At 35.7% G+C, this 20,840-nt stretch overlaps 1 protein-coding gene across 4 annotated transcripts in view; it reads right to left on the bottom strand.

The window, feature by feature from the left end:
• The window catches only part of LOC141443317 (serine protease 33), a 59,182-nt gene extending 40,077 nt beyond the window's left edge, over positions 1–19,105 (bottom strand). For all 4 annotated transcript variants that reach the window (XR_012453014.1, XM_074108552.1, XM_074108553.1 and 1 more), the window contains exon 1: positions 18,273–19,105. Coding sequence is in view for 3 of the 4 variants with exons in the window: in XM_074108552.1 (XP_073964653.1) it covers positions 18,273–18,921 (649 nt within the window). In the remaining variant the exon portion in view is untranslated. The remainder of the gene's footprint in view (positions 1–18,272) is intronic.
• Between the last annotated feature and the right edge of the window lie 1,735 nt (positions 19,106–20,840).

Here is a 20,840-nt window from a genome sequence, read left to right as displayed (position 1 = left end):
ACCTCCACACTGTAAGAACACACACAAATCACACAAACCCATCTATCACCACCACCACACTACACTGACGCGTTTCGAACTCAACCGAGTTGTTAGACTAACAACTGGTAGCATGGTGTACTGTTATGTCACTCTGAAGATGAGATCTGGTTATAACAACTGGTAGCATGGTGTACGGTTATGTCACTCTGAAGATGAGCTCTGGTTATAACATCTGGTAGCATGGTGTACGGTTATGTCACTCTGAAGATGAGCTCTGGTTGAGTTCGAAACGCGTCAGTGTAGTGTGGTGGTGGTGATAGATGGGTTTGTGTGATTTGTGTGTGTTCTTACAGTGTGGAAGTGGAGGAACTGCATGAACACGCATATTTTGCATAAGCCTAGCTATCGTAAGGTCGCGGGTGACACACACACACACACACACACACACACACACACACACACACACACACACACATTATTATGGTTTTTAACAGTTATGCGAGCCGATAAGAACCCCTTTCTCGTACACTGCTGCTTAGCGGCAGGATTAGCCAACAGGCCACCCAACTGCATTGAAGTGAGCGCCTGCGCATGTATCCGGGTGCATGATGTCATACACTCACTTTCGATTCGCAACGTTCGCTCGGAGTCGTTCGGGGATTAGAGAGAGACAAGTATACTTGCTTAATGTAGTGAATGATTGTAGTGTATTGTATAACTCTTTATTGTACACAAAATATATGAAAATAACAGATAGCAACTGATATACGGGATGTACACAGTCGAGTTCATAAACTTCAGAGACAAGAGTAGACACTACAATGGACAGATAATTGGACCAAAATTTTTAAATTTACCGAAACAATACATCAAAAGTAAATAAATAAATATGAAATAATGTTTCAGAGATATTTCTTAAAGGGTGGTATTATTTAAGGGTTTTGTACCTCTAAACGAAAAAAACTGAACCCTTCTTTATAAAAGATCACTTTGTCTTCAGTCTGTCTATCTGTCAGTCTGTCTGTTGATCCAAACCACATCGAAATCGGTCATTACATTGGCGTCAAACATACATCCCCCTTTCAGCGTTGGGGGCTAAAATAGGTTTTTCCGTACAAGTTGCCATAACCCTTAATCATATAGGGTATGTTCAGAAGTCCTAAAATCTTGTGGTATGAAAGTAGCACTTATAGAAACCATAAGAAAAGTTTGAAAAAAATCTATGTTAGTAACCATCTAAAATGATCGAATGAATGAAGATGATTTTGGTAGTGATAATAGAAGTCTCTGAGGGTGACAGTTGAAGATTAATTACGTTATATAATACACATTTTAAAAGATATTTTTATATATTTAAAGAAGAAAAATAATTTATTTGTCAATGTTAAAGTGCATTACGTAAGCATTTAAGTACATTGATATTTTTATATTATATATAGATATTTTAATAGATATTTTATAGCTTAATTATTATTATAGATATTTTTTATTCCTCGTCAGTTTTGAACATTCAATATAGGCATAATTACTGTTGATTCAATACATTAAATTTATCTAAAGATTTTAAGTGCTTATTGGAAGACTTTTTGACGTATTTAGAAATTAAACTGCGGGACAAGCCGCGTGTAATGTAACGTTTCTGGCCCTTGTCTAACAATAGTGCGGTACGTTTACCGTTATGCAATGACTGCTAAGTGGACTGTAGCGATAGCAAAGAAACGACAAATAAAATATTATATAGCTTAAAAAACTTTTTTCATAGAAACCTTTTTGCTGACTGTACTTTTTGCTATCTATACTTGGCTCAAACAACTAATAAGTGTAGCTTATTGTCATGGTAACGTCACTTGAGTTACTTATTATTTTTTATTTTATGGGGTACAAATTCACTAAAAGTTGGGAGTGGTGACAGTTTTTCATGGCATAAGCTAGGATGATAATATAATAGTATGCATTTGCATTTATATTTATTCAAATGTTTTGCTCTATTTGCCGATCTTTTTTTATTATTGCTCTTCTTTTCCACTCAAAGGTTGACTTTCAGAGATCCTTTCAGGGATAAGCCCGTTTTTGTACTGTAGACTTCATTTTTTTCTGTAACCTTTTCGTTTTTCCTTTTTGTACAATAAAGAGTATAAACAAACAAACAAACAATAGTAATTGCAAACATTTTTCTAACAAAGTGTATTAAGATGTCTCTTGAGTCACGGGACAGAATAACATACAGTAAGTTGACCCACACGTCATGTCTATACTAAATTAGTGAAGCGCAACTGACAAGTACAAATCACGAGTTTATAGATATACTTTTTGTTATTCAACTGGATGGCAAATGAGCAAGAGGGTCTCCTGATGGTAAGAAATCACCACCGCCCATAGACACCTGCAACATCAGGGGGATTGCAGATGCGTTGCCAACCTGGAGGCCTAAGATGGGATACCTCAAGTGCCAGTAATTTCACCGGCTGTCTTAGTCTCCACGCCGAAACACAACAGTGCAAGCACTGCTGCTACACGGCAGGATTAGCTGCAGCAGGATCTGCAATAGTTAACACATAGGGTACTTTAAATCCCGATATTACCACGGGATAGGGATAAAATCTCGAAATAACAACCGCTGGGCTTAGTTCTGAAATTTGAGACGGTTGTTTTCAATGTAACGTCAATGAAAATGACATTGTAATTTTGGGAATTCCCACGGGAATTTTTTGAAATCCCGGAATTTCAATTTAACTGCTGTATCTAATTATTTACGCGTGTGAAGCCGGTGGTAAACCCTAGTATATAAATATAAAATTATATCAATATAAAAGCATTATTCTGCTGACGCTACCGCATTACTTTCACGTCCATCGCGTAATAATATACAATTACTGAATTACGACAAAACGTACAAATTGTTGTAATTGTTCAAAATGCTAGATACGCGGTTACGTGCCGTGGCCGTGCACTGAATGTCAGTACCCCGTTTTCACGTACGACAGATACAGATAGTGCCGCCAGAGTTGAGGTCACGCACACAAGAACATGACAGCGGGATTTTGACATTCATTCGTTCATTTAGTTCATTCTACTTTTGTGCAATCAGTACTTCATGTAGATGTGCGTGTTATCATCCACTTCAACTCTCAACACAGACAGAACAAATGTCAAAAACTTACTAAGTGTAAATTGGACTCGCGCATCGAAAGTGCCGTATAGGATTCTCTATCGTTTGCCCGAATTTCATATGCCCGAATGTATCGTTTTAAAGTAATTTATTTCTGCAATAGTAATTTCTTCAGAGTTGATATTAAACTAACTTAACCTAACCTACTGCGTTCTGTATGATGACATTTTAAAAAAACCTGAAAACAGCACGGTTCTATATATTTTATGGCAAACGTTGGTATGGCAAGTGAAATTCGGGCAAGTAAAGGTAAACGGCCGTATAGTTATAGTGAAAAATTAAAAAAATATATAGAAAACTTCATAAAATCAAACTGACAACCAGATCAAAGTAAATTTGCGTCGTTGACAGATAGTTTAATAATTGTAATTTAGCATTAAAACAAAATCATAAATTTATAATCTCTGGTCATAATGTCATAAACCAATAGAAACGCTTAATTTGCCTTTCCTCCCCCGAGCTGTTTCCACTAGAGATGCGCTGATCGAGGCGAGGTAAATGAAACGTTTCTATTGGTGCATGAAAAAGACATTAGTCGCACATCTGTGGTGGAAACTCAGCCTAATGGACATATTTAAAAACACATAAATTATCTTGACCTAATTGTTATGAATTATAATCGTATTTGAAACACGACTTAAAGTTGTATTATTGTTCTTGTTTACGGAACTGAGATTTACATAATTCTGCATTCGGAAGTGTTATGTCTTATGTCATAAGAGACACTGACATAATAACACCAAATTATATATTGGTGGGTTGGATATTTGTTGCGCGAAAGTCACGATTGAGTTTTAGAGAGTATTATGTAGGATTATTAGCAACGCATTCGTCTTACAAAAACATTTTTGATCATCATTATCCCCACCTGTATACGTCCTACGCGGGCCCAGTGCGGATTGGGAACTTCAGACACTCCATTGAATTGCTTCGCATTTTTGTGCAGGGTTCCTCACAATGTTTTACTTCACCATAAAGCCCGTGTTAATAAAAAACACTGATAGGGAGCTTAAAAATATGCAAATTGTATAAATAAAAAACTATACAATAATGATTGATAGGTAAACAAATATTTTTACTTTTTACTTAGAAGTTTAGAACCTAAGCATTTAAGCACCCGTTGATGTCTTTTATATAAAAGACATCAACGAGCTTCGATTTCACAAATTTTGAACTTAGCTTATTAAAAATGCTAAATGTTGAGTAAGTAGTAAATATTTTTTGATCAACAGATAGAGGGTACTTAGAAATTGCGTTTTGTAAAGGTGCTATCATATTTGAACCATTTTGGTATTTTAATTTTTCATCAAAAATAAGACTAACTGCATGTTTGTTTTGTCGGAACAAACAGAAACGACATCATATTTATCTTTCACATAAAAGTATTTGCTGTCAAATACCACCACTTCTATTACTTTTGAAATTTTGAATTTCGTAAAGTGGTGTAACGTTTTATGCTACTTAGTCTTTTTAACTTATTAAAAACTAACTTTATAACGAATTTGGCAATATTTTATAAGTAAAAGATCAATAACCTCTGGCATCCGCTATCGAATAGTATGCACCTTAAGTTGCATATTAACCGTTAGGTGTAACGCACGGGTTGCTATGTCATAGACATACACATAAAAATAACTTTACCCGCGGCTCTGCTCGCGTAGCCCATACGACAGTAATTGAAATAATAAATAAATAATATATTCATAATTTACTGAGTATAACATCTGGTATCATGGTGAATGGTTGCGTTGCTCTGAAGATGAGCTCTGGTTGAGTTCGAAACGCGTCAATGTAGTGTGCTGGTGGTGATAGATGGATATGTATGATTTGTGTGTGTGTTCTTACAGTTTGGAGGTGGAGGAACTGCATGAACACGCATATCTTGCATAAACTTAACTATCATAAGGTCGCGGGTGAGCAAAGAAATTGTTTAAGTTCAGTAATTGAAATTCCGAGGTTTTACCAGAAACAGCATTTAATATTAGCCTACTAATACTATAATTGCGAACGTTTGTAAGTGCGTGAGTGAGTACGTTTGTTACTCCTTCACGCTGAAACGGCTGGACGGATTTGGATGAAATTCGGTATATAGATAGCTGAACATCTGGAATAAAACATAGGCTACTTTTTATTCCGATATTCCCACGGGATAGGAATAAAATGTTGGAACAACAACCGCTGGCGTTAGATTAGAGTCATGAAATTTGGCGCGATTGTTTTTAATGTAACGTCAATGAAAACCACGATTTATTTTTCGGAAATTACTACGGGAATATTTAAAAATCCCGAAATTTCCATTATACGAGATCGAATAGTTTAAGCGTGCGAAGCCGCTGCGAAACTCTAGTCATGTTTATAATCACATGCAATTTCTTCACATCCCAACCCGTTACACTCTCTATTGCTCAATAAACACCGTTTTTCTGATTTAAATAAGTAAATGCGCATTCTCGGGCTTTCGTAAGCACAGGGCAACGACCTAAAGCTATAGATCATACAAAGCTTGGAGCTTGCATTCATACAAGCTTTAAATCTTCGCTTTGAAGACACCGACGCCTCTACCAAATCTTGTAATCATCATCACATCAGCATAATTTACATTAATAAATAAATAAATATCACGGGACAATTCACACCAATTGACCTAGTCCCAAAGTAAGCTTAGCAAAGCTTGTGTTATGGGTACTAAGCAACGGATAAATATAATTATATAGATAGATACATACTTAAATACATAGTAAACACCCAAGACCCGAGAACAAACATTCGTATTTTTCATACAAATATCCGCCCCGACACGGGAATCGAACCCGGGACCTCAAGCTTCGTAGTCAGGACATTAAAAAACAATCGTGTCAAATTTCATGACTCTAAGCCCAGCGGCTGTTATTTCAAGATTTTATCCCTATCCCGTGGGAAAATCAGGATAAAAAGTAGCCTATGGGTTATTCCAGACGTCCAGCTATCTAGATACCAAATGTCATCAAAATCCGTCCAGCCGTTTTAGCGTGAAGGAGTAACAAACAGACACACACACAAGCTTTCGCATTTAGAATATTAGTAGGATTATGGTTAAGACATAAGGTGTGTGCGGGATATAACTACCTTAGTCGCTTAGTCGAACAAAATTGATTCGTGTCTATATCGTACACCTATATATATATATAATAAACCGTGGTGGCCTAGTGGTTTGACCTATCGCCTCTCAAGCAGAGGGTCGTGGGTTCAAACCCCGGCTCGCACCTCTGAGTTTTTCGAAATTCATGTGCGGAATTGCATTTAAAATTTACCACGAGCTTTGCGGTGAAGGAAAACATCGTGAGGAAACCTGCACAAACCTGCGAAGCAATTCAATGGTGTGTGTGAAGTTCCCAATCCGCACTGGGCCCGCGTGGGAACTACGGCCCAAGCCCTCTTGTTCTGAGAGGAGGCCTGTGCCCAGCAGTGGGACGTATATAGGCTGGGATGATGATGATGATGATGATCGTACACCTTATGATTTTTCGTCCTATTTATTGTCAATTGTCCTAATTACTATATTGATTATACTGAAACAAACTACTTTTCAGAAAATTTAGAAAATAAACTTAACTAACCTACCTCATGATAAACTACCCATGACAATTTCTTGCCGGTACAATAATCTTCAGGGCTACTCCGAAACTCGAAACTCGAAGTTCGTGTCGTGCGGTCCCTCTGACACTTATACTATTTAATACGAGAGCGAGAGGGACCGCACGACACGAACTTCGAGTTTCGAGTTTCGGAGTAGCCCTGCTTATCTTATCTGTACTAATATAAATGTGAAAGTTTGTGAAGATGGTTTGGATGTTTGTTTCTCAATCATGTCTAAACCGCTGAACTGATTTAGATGAAATTCGGTATACAGATAGTTTAAGTCATACGGTAGTACTATTAGTTATTCTGTGTTTAAGTCCCGGGGAAGGAAATAGGATAGTTTTTTCTCGGGAAATTGCATATAATAACGATAAACAAATATTGTAATAAAAAATAAATAAATAAAACAACATAAAAATGTTGAAAACTCCACGCCATTGTCATGTCAAAGTTTAATTCCTCATAAACGGCTAAACAAATTTTAATGAAACTTAACTAAAATCGTTCTATCATGTTTGAGAGCTACGATGCCATATATAGACATACCGACATACATTGGCGTCAAAATTGTAACAACCCTCCCTCTTTTGTATCAGGGGTTAAAAAGTTAGCTAAAAATCAGAATAATAATAAAGTAAATAAACAATAATAGTTATGACCCACACAAATCGGAAGTAAAAAAAACAATCACAAAATATAACCATTATGGTTACTCAATAGCCCACGCGGAAGCAAACAGGACACAATGAAAAATTAACTTACTTAACACGACATACAGTTTACTTTAGCTAGAGCTAAAATTGAAGTTATGTAATGTAAACATGAACTATGCGCTAGATTTAAAGGTGATATTTGAGTGGTTAGATAACACGTTAATGAGGTCACAACCTTTGGCGGGTCAGGTTGGTTAAATGGAGGTTCTGTGTTATGTAAATACTAGTAACTACATATGATTTAACTGAGTATAAAAAGGAGGAAAATTTTAATATTGTTGATTTCTTTCCTCAAACAGAACACCGTCTGTTATGTGGTTTTTTAAACAAAAAATGGGTTACTTCAGACAATGTACACTTCAAAAAGATTTTAGGTACACCTTCTAGTGCCTAGTCACTATCCCAGTATTTATCTAATTCATGAGCAATAGAAGTGACGGCTGAGTGTCATCTACTGGGTATTTATAAGTCAAACACTAGGACATTTACCTTATATTTAACGGATGACTACTATAGTTTACTAAAACATAAGTAAACAGAAAAAAAGTAAATTTACAGGGGGGAGAGACAAAAAATATTTAATCAGTTCAGTGCCTAAAAGAAATCGAACGTGTATTTGTTCGTAGACGGTAATTTGACTTGTATATACAGACGAAGTTACATAAAATATTGACCTCAAAATCTATGTAAAAATGCATAAGTTATTTTGATGAACTAACTTCTATTTCAAAGTAGGCTAAGCAAATACCATAGCTAATGTTTTGTTAGTGTCCCGATTGGAACCACGACTTTTATTGAATAGTCAATACTCGTAGGTTTGTTGTATAATAAATTATGCAACGTTCACATAACGCTGTGTTGACGGTGTGTGCATTGGGTGAATACTCCGTACATACTCACTATTACCGAGACATGTCCCAGTGTTCGACATATTGCCCAATAGATGGCACTAATTTTCATATCTAATGTAAATGCTAATGATACAGAATATTACCGCTACACCAAAAAAAGGAAAAATCAGTTTAGTTTAAAAACTACGAGGGGTCCTAACTAACCAATTCAAAATAATATAACAGTAACGCTGCTAATCCTGAATATTTATAATACGGTCATTTATAGCTTATATTTTGACAAGGATACCTACAATGATGAGGATTGACTTGAAAATTAATACGGAAATGTAGTTTGTATATAAAAATACATAACATACATACATGGTTATATTAAAAAATTAATATAATATTATATAAATTTAATATTTAGTTATAAATTATTATTATATTAAATATTTATATAATAACAATAATATAAATATAATAATTATAATTTATATATTATTTAAATAAATAATATGAATATTAAAAAAATAATAATCTTTCTCTTTTTTTTCATATTATTTATATTGAAAATTACATTTACCGTGGTTTTAGTGTGATACATGTTTATTCACCTTAATAATTATTAGTTCTGTCGGAATAAAACCCGCAAACGTTGGCTTCACACGAAACAACCTTTTTTTTGTCTAACCTTTTTGTATTTCCTTTTTTGTATAATATTGAGGATAAACAAACAAACAACCAGTTAGTTTATCTGCCGACCGATACAATGGCCGACCTCGCTCTTGCCAGGCCACTGACGTTAACGGTCTTTTTGTCAACAGAAGCCATCTTTTATCAAAGGTTCAAGGTAGTTCGTGTTTTGTTTTTTTTATTTAGCTTTTAGTGAGTCATTGTGAGAGCGACAGATGAGAACGTTTGTATACAATTAAAAATTTTAGAGAGACACAACATAATTGACAAGATTTCATATTTCTAAGACTATAATTTGATTCGTTCTCTGTATTCTGTTTGGAAAGAGAAAATCGCTGATATTTTTAAAATTTCGCTACAACTATTAATTAATCTATTACAATTTTTTTAAGATGTGCTTATTTTAAAAGGGCATAACTCCAAAACTACGGCACAATAGATCCATTACTTTTGTCTAGTCTCTTAAAAAAAAGATCACGTAAATCTGACGTAGACGTTGCATAGAGACAATATCAAAATTATGACAGCTCCTTTTTCTGGTGATAAAGGCAAGGGAAACATATCTATTCTGTGGTAGTGTTGGCAAATTCAGACATATTTTTTCAATTTTTTGTATTTTTTTTTAATATGGAGAAATCAATTATAATAAATACTTTCCCATGTTCAGGAGGCAAAACTCTTTCGATTCCTGTAGTAATTGACAGATGTTAAAAAAATGAAATCTTGTCAATTAGTGAGAGATGTGGTTGCGTCGCAATGGCTTGTAGTACAGGGTGGGTTCAAACCTGGACTTATAATTGCTGTTCGAAATGTATGAGCGAAATAACATAAAATAAATGATTGCCTGAAATCCGGTGCCAATATAATATGTTGTTCAAGTTTTTATAAGAAGTTTGTCCGTTCCACATGTGTCCATAGGTCTGATTCTTTCCTCGGTGTATGTTTTGGCATTGCCTTATCTGGCACAGCTCTAGTGGAAACATTTGAGCGGAGTGAGGATAATTAAATGAAGCCTTTCTATTGGTTCAACAAAACACATTCCCTGCAACGTACCCTTGCACATCTCTGGTGGAAACCCAGCCTATTTTTTGTTATAATCTATTTATTAATTTTTATATATTTTGTGTATAAATAAGTGATTATTAGGCGCTGGCATAAATAAAAAAAAATGCAGTATCAGTGAAACTACAGTAAACAGCAAGTACAATCAGAAAAACAGCCAAGTGAGCGTCGGACCCGCGCTCGAAAGGTTACGTACCATTATCTATACAACATTAGACACTAGCATAGCAAAAAACACGTTTGTTGTATGGGAGCCCCCCTTTAATATTTATTTTATTTAATTATTTATTTTTAAACTGATTATACGACTAAAATATTCTACGGATATTTCAAGCGTCTACCTGTTACCGTTATTTTATTAATATCGAGCAAAACAACGACAAAAAATACACGTTTGTTATATGGGCGACCCCGTTAAATATTTAAGTATTTAATTCTGTTTTTAGTATTTGTTGTTATCGGTGAAAATCTCAACTGTCAAGCTATCACGGTTCATGAGATAAAGCCTGGTGACACACGGACAGATGGACGGACAGCGGAGTCTTAATAATAGGGTCCCGTTTTTACCCATTGGGTACGGAACCCTAAAAAGGCTTATCTATATAAATAAAAATGAATCGTAAAATGTGTTGCTAAGCGCAAAACTCGGGAACCACTGGTCCGATTTCGCTAACTCTTTTTTTGTTGTGTTCGTTACTGCCTGGAGAAGGTTTATATGGAAGAAAATACAGAAAAAATACAACGGGGGCGAAGCCGCGGGCAACAGCTATTTATTAATGAAACTTTTACAAAAACTAGTTACACTTACAATAAAGATAATCCGTTAAACGAAGCAGTTTCAAACTCGATTAGATCTCAATACTGACGCAATAACATAACATAACAATAGTGTATATTATAATTTACATAAACAACTTTCTTCGGTACAATGGGCTCTCATGTTTTTACGTAGTGAAACGAGGTTTTCACCCAGCGCCGGAGTGGGTCCCACGGAGCTAGAAATTATTGTGTATTGTTAGTTTTTTAGAAGTTTTTTATGAACTTTATGAAAGTGTGACCTTTGCTTAAAACGCGTATGTAATTAAAATGATGCATTCGATTTTCTTTAATTTTTTTTATATTCTGGGCAAGTTAGATGGCACACATGATTGAAATTAATAATATACTAGTAATATACGAGATGTTAATTATAATTGAAAGCCTTTAGTTTGTTAATCGAGAGTAGAACTTATTGTACTACTTTTTAGTTGTATATGTTTTAGCGATGTTGCGTACTTTTTAGATAATTTAATGCAGGCCGTTTTTCTGTCCATTTGATATTCTTTTTAAAAACGGCGAAGCCTGACTGAGAAGTACACATTATGAGTGTAGTTAGGAAATCAAGTAAAATTAGTTAGTGGTGGCCTAGTGGTTGGACCTATCGCCTCTCAAGCAGAGGGTCGTGGGTTCAAACCCCGGCTCGCACCTCTGAGCTTTTCAAAATTTATGTGCAGAATTACATTTGAAATTTACCACGAGCTTTGCGGTGAAGGAAAACATCGTGAGGAAACCTCTACAAACCTGCGAAGCAATTCAATGGTGCGTGTGAAGTTCCCAATCCGCACTGGGCCTCCGTGGAAACTATGGCCCAAGCCCTCTTGTTCTGAAAGGAGGCCTGTGCCCAGCAGTGGGACCTATATAGGCTGGGATGATGATGATAACTTTTAATCCTTTAAACTGTCTAGTCATAAAGAATAAAAAAACACACACACGATTGTGCATGCACGCTTGCACCCATACACACACGATCAACTATATGATGTATCAACTGTATGCCGTTACGTACTAAAAAAAATCCCTCTGTATTATATTATTTAAAACCCATCCCGTAAACCCACCCTATGTTGCTACGCGCATTTATCTCCGTCTTACACTTTCTATCGTCGCTTGCGCAACAAAAATGGCGGCCAAAATGGCGCCTGACGTAACCGTGACATAAGGTGCTCTCAAAATCCCAATATGTTTTTTATTTGTTCCAATTCGGGTCGTCGATCGTGATAGATACGCCTGAACTCGTTTCCGGAGGAAGTAAAAAAGTAGTTATGCTGAAGTTTGTATATGCAAAGCTGATGTCCCAGTGCTCGTCAGTGTCCTAGTAGTTGACAGCTTTTATTTTAAATTATTAGCAATCATGCCGACAACAGGGTGTCGTCTATTGCTAACAGTGTAATAAGCATGTCAAACATTGAGTAATTTCGGACAGACAACTTTTATATAGCTTGTCCCAAGTTAAAAGCATAATTTTATGGGTACAAATCCATTAAAAGATAGAAGTTGTGACAGTTAAGTAGTTTATAGCTCATCTTCTAAGCATCTATTTTTCTTGTGTATTACTGATATCTGCTGAGTTACCGGACTTAAAAGTTGATTGACTCATTTAATACTATAAAAAAAACTTACAACCTCTAGGTCTAATTAAGTTCAAATAATTTCGATGTTTCGGCCACATTACAGCAGATGTATTGTCACGCGTAGGCCAAACAGCAAAATTAATGAATAAACTGTTTTTTTGTTAAAAACTTCATTTTGAATACAAGCTTTTTTGCTCCAAATTTCAAGTCAATCCAACTACTGGAAGTTGGTCGAATTTAACTTGCAAGATTTGATTACAGACAGACAACGGGACAGGTGAAACTAATGAAACTAAATAAAAGCTTGTGAAATTCGTATTTTGTCTGATAATTAAATAAATAATTATTATATAATAGCTGTTAGTTACGTGCGGCTTCGTCCCTGTTCCAATCTTTTTTTATTTTATTTTGCACAAACCAGACAATCAGGAAAACAACAAAAAATAATTATCCAATTCGGTGCCGTCGTTCGGAAGTTATGCGCGTACATACATTTTTGTGATTTTTATTATTTATAGATAGATATAGATTTATAAGATAGATATGTAAAGAAGATAGATAGATAAAATATCACAGGCCTCTTGAGATGTGTACAAGGCAACAGATCAACGTACTTAAATAGATAGATACATACTTAATCTAATCTATATCTACTACCTTTAAATGAGCAATTTAAATATATATATGTGTGTATATTCAGAATCTCGGAAACGGCTACAACGATTTCGATGAAATTTCGGAGATGAAAAATCGATCTAGCTTGATTTATCTGGGAAAACGCTGGTTACCGAGTTTTAGCCCGAGCAGAGCTCGGTCGCCCAGCTATTACATATTAAACCAACACGAGAACAAACGTTCGTATTTTTATACAAATATCAGTGTTGACAGGGATTCGAACTCGGGACTTCAAGCTCCTGGAGTCAGTCCCAAACCTCTTGGCAATCCGGTCGCTAAATGTGCCCAGTCTTGGCATTAATAAGCTTTCGACTGCATTAGCTTTCGATCACGCTGGTAAAAGCGATCTTTTGTCCAATTGCATACGAATTCTGACCTCAATGCAATTTGAAAGTGACGACGCCGATTTGTCATCGGAATGCAATCCCAACATATTTATTATTTAAGGAGAACCAACAGCTAAAACACAATATATGTAGAAGGAATAGCAACACAGAGCCAATTACAGGATCCCACAGATAGCCATAGTATACATGTTTAAGCTTAACTTAAACGAGGTGACGCGCACCATATCAGACGTCACACCATGCCAAACAAAACACCACAGAACTTCAAATGGAATTACTACACTCCTCAACACATAGTACTTAGTACTTATATATTCTACTACTTATAATTTTATAAATGAGAGAGAGAAATATATATAAACATATTCGAAACACATAAACACATCAGTGGTAAAGAATACAAAATTAACAGCGAATAGTATAAATATTACATAATAGTATAAATACGAATATTTGTGAGTATTTGTGTGTGTGTGTTTGCTATTCCTTCGCAATAAAATAGTTTGACGGATTCGGATGAAATTTAATAAGTATATGGTTAGACATTTACCACGAGCTATGCGGTGAAGGAAAACATCGTGAGGAAACCTGCACAAACCTGCGAAGCTATTCAATGGTGTGTGTGAAGTTCCCAATCCGCACTGGGCCCGCGTGGGAACTATGGCCCAAGCCCTCTTGTTCTGAGAGGTGGCCTGTGCTCAGCAGTGGGACGTATATAGGCTGGGATGGGGGGGATGATGGTTAGACATCTGAAATAATAAACAGGCTTGTATACCGTTTATACCGTTACAAACTTTCGTGATTTTCACTCATAGTCAAAATACCACAAACGGGATTTGTCTCTCTAAACACACGAGTAATATTTACCTCGACGTTTCGACCACATTACAGTGGCCGTGATCACGAGTAGAAGATTACTCGTATGTTTAGCGTGATTAGTCCCGCTTATGGTATTTTGAATACACAAGCCTGTTGTCACTTTTTGACTTTTTGTCACGACTAATAAAAATCCCCATGGGTTTTTTTTGCCGCGGGCAAAAGCTAGTTTATTTATATTTAGGAACACAACACAAGATACAACAATATGATAGGAAACAAAATAAATAAAAACTACATAAATATACCTAACTATAAAAACAAAACACTATCTAAGAGGCCCTATATATAAAATTTTGCAATACGTACAGTTCTATTTCTATAATGAATAGAAACACGTTGGATAGTTCCTATCTCGTAAAATTTCGTAGTTCCCGCGTGATAGCGATAAGCAATTTCTTCGGACGAAGTCGCGGGCAATAGCTAGTTGTTATAATTACTTTATTGGCAACGCTTACGATATCTATCGACCGATAAATCGCATAGTAGTTAAGTAGGTTGTAAATTAGGAAATCGGTGAATGTGCAATTAATGAAAACTACATCAACGTGTACTAAATTCATTAATTATAGGAATATATTCGTAATTATGACTATGGCCACTTTATTTGTTAATTTTTGAACGTGTAGAGTGATTGATTAGTAATGATACAATTTTAAGGTTGCATTAGAGCTTATTAACCGCGTAGCAGTCAGAGATAGTAGTTATACACTTTATAAAGCTTATAAACAAATATTTCTTCGAGGATGTGACAAATGAGAGTAAAGAAATTGAAAATAAAAACTGAAACATAGATGCACAGAAAAAACAGAAAAATAAGACCATCACTGGGAATCGAACCCCAGTTCGATTCCCAGTGATGGTCTTATTTTTCTGTTTTATCTGTGCATCTATATTTCAGTTTGTATTTTCAATTTCGGTTTTACGGGATGACCGTAAAAGTAAAAATTTGGAATTGAAATAAAAAATACAAAAAAAAGATTCCAAAAAACCAATCTTGAAAGTAAATAAATTATGTTTAGTGCATTTGACTGTTTTAGTTTATAGTAATTTAAGTGATTGAAATTCATTTCTATTCCATTCGAATTTATAGCAAGTGAAACATCACAAATGATTATAGCGATTGAGGGAATAACGGCGAAGACAGGGTGGGTGGCTCATAATCATGTAACCTATATACATCCCACTGCTGGACACAGGTCTCCTCTCAGAATAAGAGCCTCCCACGCAATTGCAGCCCAAGCCAGGACGGGTGGCAAGTCTGTCATCAAATGCAAGATGGCTGCAAGTTCGCTTGAGTATTACCACACAATCGGTAAAAGTGCGACTAAGGTCGGGCTCAGTTGGGCAACTAACGCTTTCCAAAGATGTGCTATTATTATGAATTCTATTGTTTTTACCCGACTGCGAAGAAGTTGTTGAGAGAAGAATGTGTTTGGCGCGTATGTATGTATGTCTATTCCTATGTCCTCTCGTAACTACTCAATGGCTGAACCGATCTTGATAAATGATACGTCATTGGATTCGTCTTGATGACGCGAGTGACACTGGGTACATGAAATTCTTGAAAAATCAAAATGGCGTATTTTTGGCGTTAAATTGTAACTATTCAAAAAATGTTTTTTATTCAAACCTATCGAGTCGGGTATCAAATGAAAGCTTATAATTAGCTCATTCTAAATATATATATGTTATAATCGTTTAAATATACCATTTTTACAGAAAAGTGGGAAATAAAATAATAAATTTAAAAAATCAAAAAACTCGACTGCCTTAAAAATACTAATAAAAAGAAAAAACAAGACTAGTGGCCTAGACCTTTGTTAAGTAGCTAACTTAAAGTTCAACAGTCGGGACCCATTCAAATCGTGACGCTCAAAAATTCTTACCATATTTCAGTTTGTATTTTCAATTTGGGAACCGTTCATTTGCCTCGCCTTGCTTCGTTAAGCCGTTTCCACCAGAGATGTGCTGTGCGAGGATAGGTTGCGCGAAATGATTGCGTCATTCCTTGAAAAACATCCCCGCAATATTTGGTGGAAACGCATCCTAAGAAAGGGCCAGTGAGAGAACCGCGAGTGAAGTCTTTCTTCGGTTGCAACAATTCCCGTTAGTGAGAACGCAAAACGATTTATTGCTTATTGTAATTGCTCTTATATTTTATTTTAAAAAATGACTTTCTGCCAAGTTTTTTGTAATTCTTCTTGGCAATGATGGTCTTTCCGAAAGCGCTGGTAGTTTAGAAAAAAAACGTGTAAAAGAGCCCTCGGTGGCCTACTTACAGAATCATCGTCCCGGTCTATATAAGTCCCACTGCTGGGCACAGGCCTCCTCTCAGAATGAGAGGGCTTGGGCCGTAGTTCTAATGTCGGCCCAGTGTGGATTAGGAACTTCACACACACCATTGAATTGCTTCACTGGTTTGTCCAGGTTTCCTCATGATAATTATTTTCGTTCACCGTAAACCTCGTGATAAATTTCAAATGAAAGGCTTTATTTACAGCAAAGCGCGTATTGTAGCCTCGTATGTGTAAAAAACTGTCGTGACAAAGCGAGAAGAACACGTGATTCGAGAATTTGTGCGCTGCGTTAAGTATATCAAGACATGGAATGTCTAATCTAAAATTATTACCTGTTTAATGAAAATATCACTTTTTAAAGCATTGAGCGTGTATCACGGCAGAGATATGGTAAATGGCCTAGTGCTCGTCACTGTCCCAGTAGTTGGCACCTTCAATTTTATGAAATAAGCAATAGGTGACAGTAGGGTGTCGTAGTACCTTACTTTTAGATTATTTAAGTGCATGAAATAGGCTAGTGTCTTAAAAAAATCTAATTAATTCACCAGTACCTTTTCATAATAAATTTTAAGTGCCTTGTTAAATCATTGTCCATACAGCGTTTATTATGTTTAACAAAAGAAATATTTATATGAAACAAAAGTGCCTTTAAACGTTACTTCGAGCAAAAGTATTTCAGTCAAATAAATTACCCAAATAATCAAATAAGGATTCACTGTCGCTAAATTATAGAAATGCCACTTCAATAACAATACATTTCAAAAAACTGAATTACCTATTATACAGTCTAAAGCATTTTTTAATCTAAATCTAATACAGTCATTGTACAGTCTGTTGTGTCATCACGTCACGAGTATCATTAGAGATCTGAAACGTCATTTTGGAATCATCAATCTTACGAATATTACGCGTAATGACTTCTGTGTGAGTTGTGTAATGTTTTCATAATAAATTTATTTGTCCGTCTTAAAATACCCTAAAAGTGTCGTAAAATTAGGGATGCTAGGGCTACTAAAAATAGTTTCTGTTAAAATTTCATATATATAAATAACTACGTTTTTTTGTTGACCGTACTTGCAAATATAATCCAAACTATAGTCGAGAAAACTGGATTGCGTACCAAGGTGGGACCTTTTCATACTCAATTGCACTATAATTTCATATTATGCAAATGCTTGAAATGTGAATATGACGTTAGGGTGGAACCTTTGCGCTACTAATGTCATGTTGGCATCCCATACTTTAGTCAAGGAAATCATAGTGAAATTGATTATTAAAAGGTTTCACCCTGGTGCGTGAATCAGTTTGTTCGACTGTACAATATCCGTGCCAAATTTCAGGAAATTCGATCTCATGAAGTGGATGAAATTTGACTTGCATATTCTGTTTTAACAAAAAGTTTTCTGCTGACGATACGTTTTGTTAACTGTACCTACTGTACGTTTTGTTTTTTTATTTTAAAAGAGCGGTAAACGTCCTAGTATCTGACATGCTATGCCCAGTAGATGACACCCTACTGTCACCTATTCCTGATAACATAAAATTAAAGGTGCCAATTACTGGGACACTGACGAACACTAGGACATCTACCTTATCGAACAATAAACTCACCTCTCTCCGCGAAAGCATCAGCGTTGTTGTCATCTTGCAACGCCAAGTCATTCTCACCAACATCATTCACGAAACTCTGTTCTTTAAACACTACATTGTCATTAAAAGGCGCTGGTCCAGCATGAGAATTAGTAAGCACGTTAACGTCACTGTAAGGGAACACTACGCGAGGACTTCTCGCTTTCCAGCCGGTGTTCGGGGCGTAAAAACTATTACGAACAGCTGGCGAAAATGGGACATGGTAAGGCTCTATGTTAAAGTTTGGTGCATACCGCCCGAACCTTCCTTGGTAATACTGAGGATATTGAAAGGGTCGTATCCTTGGTTCATAGAAACGCTCATTACCAGAAGGATATTCCTCTATTTTCGGAGATTCCGTTACTTCAGGAGATGTGAAGTCATAGTCAGAGGCGTCGTCAAACTTTATTTTCGAGTTCACTTTTTCTAAAGTCAAATCTATTTCGCCGCGACCTACGGGTTGATAGTTCTCGTGGTCGTCAAGGAATAAGACTCTAGAGCGTCTAGGCTTGTATTTTTGGATGAACATGGGCCTATAGGAGTCCTGGACTAGGCTCAGCGCCCGGCTCGACTCGCCCGCGACCACAAACGTAGCTAGACACACAAACACTTTCCATTTTTCGCTCAACATATTGAATCGGTCACTGCACCTGAAGTTTCACTTTCATTTTATACGCACTACTACTATAAAAATCGCGTTGCACGTTTCAATATTGAAACATGTTTGTTTTTGACAATTTTTTTTTTATAAAAAAGTTTGCATGTTTTTTTTTAATTTTGTTTGGTAGGTAGGTATGGCGTGCGTCGCGGGCGGCGGTTGGTCGCGGACTGGCTGTGTGTATGACTCTTGGATCCCCCCCTAGCTCGGTAACTGGTTACATAAATGTGTGTGACGCGACGTTTTATGTAACCGCTCGGTTTCAAATTTATTTGGACAAGGTATTATTTGACCGCAAGTTTTAGAAAACATGAAAAAATTGAGGTTTCTGTGCTGTAATGATGTGATAGCCTGTGGTTATAGCAAAAATAAAGTCTTTGTTTGTTTGTTTAAAATACTTTGCGAACATTTATGATTTTATTATAAATAATTTAGTAAATACATTACTATTTTGAAACTTTTTTTTGTATTAAAGTAAATAAAGAAAGAAAACTTTTATTCATGGCAACATGGGAAAAACAAATAAAAAATAAAATAAAGAGCATTTTCTAAAGAAATGAAGGGAGAGAAAAAATGTTATTTATTATTATTTTTGCTTTATCATTAAAACTCCGTGGCTCCTATTTTATTTTGGGTAGTATACATCTCTCCTTCCCTATCATCATCATCATTCCAGCCATAGGATGATCCACTATTAGAAATAGCTCCCCCCCCCCCTATAACTCCACTTACTTCAGTTAGAGTTAACTTAGGTTACCTAAAAGCAAAAAATTAATTAGATCATTGCGGCGGATTTTACTGCATACGGACAGTTTTATTGATTCTTCATACTAAGAACTTTGTTTATGTGTTTGTTTGTGTGCGCTGGCCAGCAGGAACTATTTTTTACGAATCACAAAAGACATTGGTGTGTGATTCCAGTGGCGGCTTGTGTCCTGCGTCAAAGGAAAGGAACAAGGTAAGATAGACTTGTATATGTTTGAAGTGCAATGCCTGAAAAGCCAAATGTCTAGGACGACCTGGCCCTACCTAGAGCTCAACACTGAATCTGTCGAAGGGTTCCCGCGAACATATTTTTTGGTATTTTTTTTAATTTAAGTTAAATTATAGATGAGGGCTCGCCCGTCCTTCGCACTCCTTAGTTATAAAATCTTAAATAATAAAGATTATTAGCTAAGTAATTATAAAATTTTGTATTTTTATTCTGATTTATAATAATCAGTTTTTTTTTACTTTACGATTGGAAAGGTTATATCATTCTAGGTAATATTGTTCTAGTTATTTGTGTGTGATACGGGTTGCATTTTATTGCAAATACGTGTGCTCGTAGGTACCTATGCATCGCTCAGTGCTGACGTGCATACTTAATTAGTTGAGACAAACGGTTGCCCTGTGTTGTTAAATAATTAAATTTGTGGCAAAATTAAATAAATAAAAAACGAATTTATCAAATTAATTTTGTTTTTTTTTATGCATTATAATATTATTATAATAACTTCACAGTCATTTTTAAAGCTCAAATTTACAAACTTGACGAGTGACATTGACATGGCACATAGGAGAAACATCATAAAAACTCACATTCTTTTGCTAAAACATGGTGTAATTAAAAACGCTACGGATATTAAAAAACGTCCAATTAAGAACCTTTGCATTGTTTTACTGCACATAATTAATTATCTTAATTCTTAATTGTTTTTTAGGGTTCCGGAGCCAAAATAATGGAAAAAACGGAACACTTATAGTTTCGCCATGTCTGTCTGTCTGTCTGTCTGTCCGTCCGTCCGCGGCTTTGCTCAGGGACTATCAATGCTAGAAAGCTGTATTTTTGCACAGATATATATGTAAATTATGCCGACAAAATGGTACAATAAAATTTTTAAAAAAATTTT

This window comes from Choristoneura fumiferana, chromosome 27 (genome assembly GCF_025370935.1).
Source record: "Choristoneura fumiferana chromosome 27, NRCan_CFum_1, whole genome shotgun sequence".
Classification (NCBI taxonomy): Eukaryota; Metazoa; Arthropoda; class Insecta; order Lepidoptera; family Tortricidae; genus Choristoneura; species Choristoneura fumiferana.
The sequence above is the reverse complement of the archived record's forward strand: the minus strand, read 5'-3'. Positions and strand labels throughout refer to the sequence as shown.